Here is a 10,542-nt window from a genome sequence, read left to right as displayed (position 1 = left end):
TCACGTGGACGGACGTGCAATCCAGAGGGAGCTCAGAGCGCGCAGCCGAGAGAAGTAGTCGCTGATCGCGAGGAGAGCTCGTGCACATTGGCGGGTGGTCAGTATCCGCTGCACTTCCTGAAGAATCCGAAGACGCAGATCATCAGCCTGCAGAACGGAAGAATCACCAGAAAGCAGTTCAGCAGCATCTGAGTATGTAAGAGCATCTCCACTCGTCTCCCCACAGAGCCCCCCACGGCCACTTTTTTCATCCGGACGGCGAAAAACGGCCCAGTCAGGCCCCGGTTCCTCGTTTTGGTCCGGATTTGAGCCTATTTTCGTCCGGACTCCCCATGCCATCCTCGGTTTCCCGGGGGTCTCCCGGGGACTCCGGATGAAGCTAAACCAACCGCCCACGCCCACGTGTCTCCTCTTTCGTCCGGATTCCCCGAGCCATCCTCTTTTCCCCGAGAAACGCCGCTTGGGAGCACACGACTGGGAAACTACTCCTCCCCACGCCAAATCTTCCTCCAATCCGGACGAAAATTTCGCCGGATTTGGACGTGGGGAGCGCCAACGAGTGGGGATGCTCTAACACACATAACTTTACGGTACAACCATGGGCAGGAGAAGTCTACCTGCCGCAGGAGGATTTCCAGAGCGCCAAGCTTTGCCACCGCCATTTGGCCCGTGTGATCGCCAGAGGGGCCTGCTGTGCGGCACAGGGACGAGGACGATCCCGACGCGGCGACGGTTTCCACGACCGACTGCCGCAGCGCTTCCATCTCTCGAGAAAGAGCGTCTTCGGCTTGCTGGGAGGAATGTTGCAGCACAGAGATACTATCGAGCTGCTTCTCTGTCAGGGGTTCCAGCCGACTCGCGAGTAACTGCGGCAAATGCATCAACTTCAGAAAGAGGTAGCCCAATGTAGGGAGGTGACAGAAAAGAGTACAGTTCGTCAACAAGCTTTGACGACTGGTGATTGGATACTGGGACCTTGAGAAGCTCCGATGGCCGGAAGCCGCCGAGCCAGAGGAAACACCTCTCGACGGGGGTCGTCCACGTTCCCGACAGGACCTGGAAGGCGTCGGCCTTGGCCGCGGCATCCTTCAGCCTGAAGATTTCGTGGCAGCGTGCCATGATGGCGTCAATGATCGCCTGAAGGTCGCTGTCGCCGGCGTGGGCGTTGACGGCGGCTCTGAGCTCATCTAACTGCTTGCTGTGCTCCTCCAGCCACCGTGCGTACTCCACTCCGAATGCCAAAGCCCCTGTAGATCGGAAGATGTGGTGGTTTTTCACAAGCCAGAAGACAGAATGTGAGAGTGGTTTCTGTTACCATTTCCATTGGCTGAATGGGGCTCATCTCCCGAAGTAGAAACCAAAAAGCCCTGAATAAGTAAGCAAACAAATTATCACTTACCAGCATATATGTTTGACAACTACGCGAATGGATAATGTAGAATCGGGAAAATGAAGAGCATACCTGCCGGCGAGCACGCTGGAGTTCCTGCTCCAGCTGAGCCAGTTTCAGGTTGCTACTCTCAAGCTGTTGGACATATGCCTGGGGAAGAGGAGGATGAAATGGTGGCTATGAAATAAGGTTGCCAGAAAATCCTTGCCCCAAGATGTTCAAAGGAGCACGTGGATCGTACCTTTTTCCGTAGCCGGCTTCTCCTTGCAGCTTCACGGTTTTGGGCAAGACGACGAAGTGTCTGCCAGTTAACAAAGATTGAATTCAATTCTATAACAGCTTCATCAAATGATCCATTTACTGAAGGTGTAGTGATCAGTTGTATGGATACCTTTTGACCCTGTTTACCATTTGGCTTGCCACTGGATTCTGAAGGTGTGAGCGCACCAACATGCCCCTGGTCGAACTGATCAGTACAGATAAGTTGAGTGAACATCATATGCGGCAAACACTATGCTTGCAACAGTTTTTGCACATGCGTTGAAATTGAATAGGGAGACCCCATTCTCGAAAAAAAATTAGGGAGACTCCACGATGCCAAGGATAAAACAGTTACCGCTGGGCTCATCTTCTCGACGTCTAGATCTGTGGATGTATCAGTCCCACCAGGGCTCGCGTAATCCATGTCCGACTCTTCCCAGCTACCAATTACGACCGTCGTTAATTACTGCTAGCAGTTAGCACAGCCAGATTTTGTTGGGCAGCATGAAGCAGGGAAGACAGCTGCTGGAGCAGGTTTTCGGAGCAGAGTCACGCATCAGTATTCTGAAGAAAAACATGGGACAAATCGAGCCACTCATTCAGCAAAAATGAAGAGAATGCAGATGCAAGATCGGTGCAGCAATCATGGGTCGAAGATATGATGATTACCACAGAATGAAACCCGAACAGTTCACGGATACTTGGGAGCTCTCTCGCCAACAGATGAACAGCAGCAGAAGAAGGTAGTAGAAAGAGTTGCACCATAGGGCCAACAGATCACTAATCCTTAGAGATCTGGCAGACGATGTATATATAGCTCCAGTTATGAACGGACACAGTTGGGCGACAAATCTGTTGTATAGGTTACATCATATATCTTCCGGTATCTTTCATCATCTTCTCTTTTTCTAAAATGAAGTATCTTGTGGTATCTCCCTGTAATCAAGGATGGTGGCGTGATGTGCATATCTAGCTGCTAGCTGACGCTGTAGCGCAGGTACAGAAATCTGTGTGCTAGCTAGCACGGACACAAGTACACGTAATTCAGAATCGATGCGGTTTATCGCAGATATGGAGTAGACAGGTTGGGCTCTTTCTTTTTCACGATCGGACTACCGCGTGCAAGCATCATCCAATGTGTCGTCTCGTCGTGTGTACAACAGCGACGCGACGCGACACAGCTCATGTGCCTTTGCATTGGGCTGCATAGGTTTAGATGTATCCATTATGAAAAATGAATTTCAAATGTATTTCGAAATGTTCAAAAAATCCAGAAAAAAAAATCAAAGTATAGATGATGATATTCTATATGTTCGCACACAATGTTTGTAGAAAAAGACATTTTTGTGGTCCGTGTAAAAAAGATAAAAATATCTCATCAAAAGCTATTTTGGAGTTATACATGCCACCAAAAATATCCTTTTTTCATGAAATTTTGTGTACGGACATAGAATACCTAGATGTACACCTATATTTTTAAAAAAATTCTAGTCAGTTTGAAATACTTTTTTATGCAAGGGGTGCATCTACACCTACGAGGCATACTGGGTTTCCGGGTTTCCCTCGCCTTTGGTGGCTGATATGGCATTAGGAGGCGAGAAACCCCCCGATTTACGTTTGAATTCTAGTTCAGTTTTTCTACCATGTTTGGTTTGTCTTTTCTCGATGAATGCGGCATCATAAAGATAAGAGTCTCACCACTCCATCTCTGTCCCTGGTCGAGACGGGGAAGCATGTATTGTTTTCTCCATGCAACTCCATGTGTAGTTTTGGTAACTAATGATAATTTCTATAGACTATTATTTGCGCTGAGTTACTTATAAAAGGTTTGTCTATACTCCATAGGCAATGCTTGAAGGCCATGTGTTAGATTCAAGGTTGGTTGCCATGCTGAGAATAATATGGTTTCAGTATTTGGCATCAAGATCATTGGTTCAAATATACATATTTGATACGATCAAGTGAAGATCAAGTGATAGCCAAGATGTTTAAGGTGTGATCCGAAGAATGACCATGTAATATTTGAGCCTATTGGAAACATGTCTTGAGGAAGAAGATTCTGTGAACATTCACGGTTAACTTCAAAACATCATCATTATGAAGAAATAATAATTTATTTGAGGGTGATCAATTTGAAGCACAAATTCAAGATGAACATATAGAAAATAGCATATGCTTTAAGCTTGTCATCTAGTTTGTAATAAAGGATATCTGAAGATATGCCTAAGAAGAGGCTCTCCCATAGTAGAGTATGGGGAAGAAACTCGCAAGACTTCACTGAGCAAGCGCAATCAAGAAAGGTTTTTCATCTTGTGACAAATACGATCATCATCATTAAGCTAAAGTGGAAAATGGTAAGGGGAAAGGTGTGAATCTTGATAGTTGTTCTATCTTACCGGTCTCATATTTGTTTGTTGGAAGACCGGGTTATAGGATAGATATGCGTACAATCAAGAGAAGCTCTCGAGTGAGTAACTTAATTGGATTTTTCATAGAGATATCAAACCTTTGAATCCTTAGCATCATATCTATTGGTTGTTATTTGGTTCTCACCCTTGTGAGGTTTAATAGCTTGTGGTTATTTTCGTGATAAACTCTAGTTCATCAAAAACGGATTTCATATGAAAAACTTGATGTGTTTTCGATATTGGTTTTTATAATTCTTTCTGTAGAGAGGTTCCACACCCATATATACTTGGTATTTTCTCATCTTTTTAGTTCTTTTTTATCTAAAGTTGGTTCTACTTGTCATTATCTTTTCACCAAAATTGGTTTCTTCTTATTCGTAGTTTGAATGTGAAAGATCATGTAGTTTTGGGTTTAGAGGTTTTCTATATGGAGACTCTTGTGTACTTAGATGGGAGACTACGGTGTGCAAAGACGGGTGACTTTGTCCTAAGCACCCAAAGACTCTAGCATTGCTGCTCAGCGGTTGCGTCCAATCACGCAAGGTCATGTTGTCACTCGGAAGTATGGCCAGATACTCCAGTTTGAAGACTCTAACCTAGCTTGGCCAAGCTGGAGACTCCGGCCTCCCGAGGTCAGAGACTCTGGTGCATGCCAAAGACTCCGGAGTTAAGTTCCTAGAACTGCTAGTTTTTGAAGAGACCTATATAAATCCTCCTTCTTCCCCAACTGAAGGTAGCTTTTCCGATTTCTCCCTCCTTCATTGTTGGCCTTGAATAGCTTACCCTATATCTCTATTCCTCCTATGCTTCTTAAATATTTTGAGGAAAAACTAAGAGGAGATCTAGATCTTCACCAATCAAAATCCTCCCTTAGTGGGGGAATCTATTGTATCTAGATCTTGGAGAAATTCGGTGTTCTCTTTCTTTGTTTTTTATCTCATGTTCCTCCATAGCAGTAATTGTTGTGGTGGGATTCGGAAGAGAATGACTTGAGCACTTTTAGTGTTTTTTCCATTGCATATGGTGCATCGATTTGAGTTCTCCACATATATTTGGGTTGTGAAAGTTTTTGAGATAATTACTAGCGGGTTCTTATACCTGGAGTTTGTTCCTTTGGGTTCTTGAAACCCCTATATGGCTTTGTGTCTTGGTGGTTCCATGAAGATCAGTCGTTGTGGTGTAAATCTCATGATGGAGTATTTGGAAGATTTCAATTAAGTTGTAGAGATCGCTCCAAGCTTGTACATGTTCGGTGACCGCCCTCAGGCTTGGGGTGATACTCCGGCTGTGCATAACCGAACTAACCAAAAACTGAACCGATAAAAACTTAACCGTAACCAAAATATGGTTTTTCAGTTATATGTTAGGTTACAGTTAGCAAAATAGCTAATCATACGTGAAACGGTTAATTCGGTTTAAAACCGAAATAATTCGGTTAAACCGAAAGAAACCGAATTGTGTTGCCAGGGTACGTTTTTTCAGCCAAACTTCGTAGTACAGTTTTATATAGTTCGGAATTGCAGTCTATACCAAGTAGAGGCTCTAGCATGTTTGTCTGGACGTGCAAGTTTGCGCTAATCTGGTCATAGATTGTGAGTTCGATTTCCACTATCGGTTGTGTTTTCTATTTGTCCGCAGTTTTGTTGCATTTTTTAGTCTTTCTGTCGTAAAACACTTAGTTTCTGTCATAAGAATAAAAAATATGAAATATATTTCAATAAAATTTATGTGTTATTTAGAAATTTGCGTCAATTTTGGTTAGTTTGGTTATTACCGAAACCGAACCGATATTTTGTGGTTATTACCGAAACCGAACCATATTTTTATACGTAGCCGTATTTACCGAAGTATTGAAACCGTATTTACTTAAAAACCGTATTAACCAAACCAAAATAACCATATTAACCGAACACGTAGCCGAAGGTGATACAAGAGGAGATTTTTTTTTTGAAACCCAAGACTGTGAGGCAACAGCCCCACAGTAATTTATTACTCCAAATTAAACAAAGTTATATACAAAAGCCCAAAGGCAAAGAAAAACAAGAAAAATAAAATATGTACAGAGGGGGATAAAGGCTCTAAGGCAGATACCTAATCCAGGCAATCAACCTATCCTTATATTTCCTTTTGATCCTATATTGCAGCAAGCAAATGTCATGAATAAACTTCCTCTTCCACCTAGTGAAAGAGCAGACCTCAGCACTAAAGATCTTTCCATTCCTGAGTAACCAAATATTCCAACATGCCAGGATGAGCACTTCCATGAAAAAGGCTTAGCAAAACTCTTCCTTGCTCCTGTCAGAACCTGCTGCATGTCCTCACTACCAGTCCACTCAATCTGTAGATAATTCCAAATTCTCATACTGAAGTTACATTCAAAAAACAAATGTATGCGATCTTCATAATTTCTTCCTGAACAGAGTACACAATGCTCATCCTCAGTTACATGCCAATGTCTTCTCTTTAACAGATCTAGTGTATTCAGTCTATCCGATAGTAACAGCCAAGCAAACACTTTATGCTTCATGATGCAGCATGATTTCCAGAGCCATTTTTACACACTAGGCACTTGTATATAGTCATGGATATGCTTATAGAAACTGGCAGAAGCATAATGTTCACCCCAAATATAGACCCACTGATCATTCCCCTGTGTTAAAGGATTGTCCTGTATAATTTGCTTGATATCCCCCAATTCCTGGTAAGCTTGAATAGACAATGGCCAATAAAACATTGAATCCAAATCCTCTTCATGATACATCTCCACTAAAGAAGCATTAGGGAATAGAGCATAAGAGAATAGCCTAGGGTATCTATGACTCAAAGGTAAAGATGAACCATTAACCCTCCAATTATCTGACCAAAATAATAAAGTATCTCCTTTGCCATGAATTACAGCTGCCACTCCTCTAAAATTGTCAACATGTTTCATGACATCTCTCCACCAAAAATATCCACACAATTTCTCCTCATGAGGCACCTTGCCTTGATAATGTGCAAACCATATCAGATCAACCCAAGGCAATGCCTTCTTATTATATAACTTATCTAGGAATTTAATCAGTAAGGCTGCATTCTGCTTTTGAAAGTTAACAATACCCAGTCCTCCTTTCAATTTAGGCTTACATACCAATTCCCATGCAGCCAAAGACTGTTTAGGCATACCATCCTTATCTCTCCACAGACACTGTCTCAAACTTCTGTCCAACTGATTAGTCAACCCAATAGGCAATTGCAAAGAACACAGAAAGTGCAATGGCATAGAAGCCAAAGCAGAATTAATCAGCTGCAAACGTGCTCCTTGGGATAAAAAACTAGAGCTAGAGGATAACTTCCTTTCCAGGCGACACACCAAAGGGGATAATTCAGTGATTGTTGGTTTAGTAGTGCCAACAGGCAAACCCAAATAGGTAAAAGGCATTTTACCCACCTGGCAGTCAAACACAGCAACCAGCTCTTGGAGTAAATCCTCTGGAACATTGATGGGCAACATCTGAGACTTATCAAAATTAATCTTTAGTCCAGTTGATAATGAGAACTTCCTCAAAGTTTCCTTTATGAGCAACAACTGATCCTTGTCAGCAGGTAGAATGAGCAAAGTGTCATCAGCATATTGTACAATAGGAAAATCAGGATCATTTGTGTGAATAGGAAGTGACAATAACCCTTGTTGCACCAAATCATTCAGCACAGACTGCAGCAAATCAGAACCAAAGAGATAAAACAGAGGAGAAATGGGATCCCCCTGCCTGACTCCCCTTTTGCACTCAAATTGTTTCCCAGGTATACCATTCAATAGAATAGAAGATGTACCAGTGGTCAAAATGAGTCCAGCCCAATTGATCCATTTATCATTAAAACCTTTATATCTCATAACTTGTAGTATGACCTCATGCTCAATAGTATCAAAAGCTTTGGCAAAATCCAACTTAAGGATTATAATTGGATTTTTAGAGGCATGACACTGAAACAGATATTCAAAGAACCATGCCAAACAATCTTGAATGGACCTACCTCTCAAGAATCCATACTGATTCATGTGTATACAAGAAATAATTTTATCTTGCAATCTGTTTGCAGCTAACTTAGTAAGGAATTTCACACACACACACTTGTTAGGGAGATAGGTCTAAAATCATTCACTTGCACTGGGACAGACTTCTTAGGTACCAAGGTAATGAAAGAGCCATTAATATTCCTTAGTTGGATAGATTCATCAAGAAAATCAGCAGCTAATTTATAAAAGTCTTGCTTAATAATGGGCCAACACTTTTTTTTAAACAGCCTATTAAAACCATCAGGCCCAGGAGCTCTATCTGTTGGCATATGCTTGATTATCTCATCCATCCCTCAAAAGGCCTAGTTAACTCATGCAGTCCATCCACTTTGTGCAAAATTCTATCCAAATCAAATTGCATGGAAATAGGCTCAGATTTACCCTTCCTCTCCTTATATTCCCTCCAAAATAACCCTGCCATACTATCATGATCAGTCACTTCATTCCCATCAACATCTCTTAACATTGCAATAGTATTTCTCCTATATCTCTCAGTTGCCATGGCATGAAATTTTTTTGTGTTATCCTCCCCAAGCTGGATCCACCGAATGGTACAACGTTTTCTCCAATAATTACATTCAGCCAAAAGCAAACTATCCAAATGCTCTTTAACAAGTTTTCTGAAATTGAATTCCACTGTATATAGGGGCCTCTGTTCCTCCAGTGAATCCATTGAGAAAATCACTGAATTACAATTCTTGATAATTTGCTTTAATTTAGCCAAACTAACATGCCACTTCTTTAGTTCATGCCTTAAAGTCTTTAGCTTATCTGCCAAAATAGCTGAGCTATAACTCTTTCTAGACCCCTTATCCCATGAACTCTTAACACACTCCAAAAAACCAGGCATATTAACCCAATAATTATCAAATCTAAAAAGTGATGCTTTGGGTATGTTAGTATCCACATTCAGCACACACGGCACATGATCAGACCCAATTTTTGCTAAAGGAAACACCATGGAATTGGGATAGTCTGTTATCCAATTAGCACTGGTAAATAACCAATCCAACTGCTCTAATAGGGGTTCCTTTTGCATATTGGACCAAGTGTAAGCCCTGCCTTTAATAGGTAATTCTAACAACCCCAAGTGGCCAATAATTTCATTGAACAAAAACATGTCATTTATATCTCCCCCAGGCTTGTTCCTGTTATCATGTGACCTCACAAAATTAAAATCACCCAGAATAATCCAGTTATCCTCAGCAGGAATATGCATATGATAAAGCCAAGACACAAAGTTGTCCCTTTCTTCCCCTTGGCAAGGGCCATAGACACAAACCAAATTCCAAGAATCATTGTTATGTACAGATGTAAATTTCACTTGCACCCCATACTTTACAGCTTGCACCAACATGCCAGAGAATACAGAGGAGTTCCAAATGACAATTATACCCCCAGAAGCTCCCACGGATGGGGAGAAAGCAAAACTGTCAAACTTTTTGGGGCAAAATTTTCGAATAAGTTTCCAATCAAAAGATTCACATTTAGTTTCTTGTAAGCAAATCACATCGCACTCACTTTCCTCAATTTTTGATCTCACTTCTCTTTGTCTATTATCTGAATTTAAGCCACGAACATTCCAACAGAACACACGCCATTTTCGCTTATAAACAACACTCATCGAGGAAAATCATAAAATACTTCACCAAGCTGACACCTAATGCCAACACAACCCATAATATAAGAGTGCTTTAATAGTTCATACACCATGGTCATAATACTGATAAGAACATAAACCCCACTACCACAAACACATAAGACCATCACAAAAGAAACACATGACACCCACACTGCATATCCTCCTAGTTCACCAAAAGCATCACACCAAGAGCAGCCATACTGACATGATTTGACTAACATCTGCAACTTATTCATGGGGTGACTCCTTGTCTTGCTTATCATCAGGGGCAGCCTCAAGTTGTTCCTTGCTCAATCTGTCTGGTGCAATCCCCAAAGAATGACCAACTCTCTGTAATAATGCCAAAGGAATAGGTGGCACATGTGTTGCTTGCTCCTCATTCCTCTGCTCCTCCTCCTGAGCCTGCTCCACTGCCTCCTGTTCCATTGTCATTAACAGATTATTTGCTCTTACCTTCTTCCTGATCTTAGGTTGCACAGCCAAAACAGGTGTAGGTCTATACCCATCCATCTTGAGGCAACTCCTTGTGAACCTCATGTCTGCAGACTGGACTAGAGGTGCAGTGGCCCTTGTTCTCCTTTTTTTAGGCCTTGAAATATGGGCCTCCTGCTGTAATCCTCCTTCCAGATCATCTACTTCCTCCACTCTTCTCTCATAATCTCCAACAGGCAGGGATACCTGCAACATGCTTATGTCTATGAAGCTCTCCAAATTCTTGCCTCCCCTTTGAAGCTCCAAGACTGACCCAGCCCCAAGCAGTTTCTTCAGAAAAGCAAAAGGAGCG

At 42.1% G+C, this 10,542-nt stretch overlaps 1 protein-coding gene across 1 annotated transcript; it reads right to left on the bottom strand.

Moving 5' to 3' along the window:
• On the bottom strand, positions 1-2,075 carry LOC124648757 (transcription factor TGAL1-like). The gene is made up of 8 exons (XM_047188467.1): positions 2,007-2,075; positions 1,782-1,856; positions 1,632-1,691; positions 1,463-1,540; positions 1,316-1,367; positions 976-1,247; positions 618-866; positions 1-147 (listed from the first exon to the last, which is right to left on the bottom strand). Exons 1-8 carry the CDS (start codon positions 2,073-2,075, stop codon positions 1-3), a joined length of 1,002 nt encoding a protein of 333 aa, XP_047044423.1.
• Between the last annotated feature and the right edge of the window lie 8,467 nt (positions 2,076-10,542).

This window comes from Lolium rigidum, chromosome 4 (assembly GCF_022539505.1).
Source record: "Lolium rigidum isolate FL_2022 chromosome 4, APGP_CSIRO_Lrig_0.1, whole genome shotgun sequence".
NCBI lineage: Eukaryota > Viridiplantae > Streptophyta > Magnoliopsida > Poales > Poaceae > Lolium > Lolium rigidum.
The sequence above is the reverse complement of the archived record's forward strand: the minus strand, read 5'-3'. Positions and strand labels throughout refer to the sequence as shown.

What these genes read in the sequence shown, in the direction of transcription:
- LOC124648757 (XM_047188467.1), bottom strand. Translation starts at nt 2,075, where the DNA reads ATGGATTACGCGAGCCCTGGTGGGACTGATACATCCACAGATCTAGAC. An exon ending in CCATTCAGCCAATGGAAATG is followed by an intron (nt 1,248 to 1,315) that starts GTAACAGAAACC and finishes TCCGATCTACAG; the next exon opens with GGGCTTTGGCATTCGGAGTG. An exon ending in GGCCATCGGAGCTTCTCAAG is followed by an intron (nt 867 to 975) that starts GTCCCAGTATCC and finishes CATTTGCCGCAG; the next exon opens with TTACTCGCGAGTCGGCTGGA.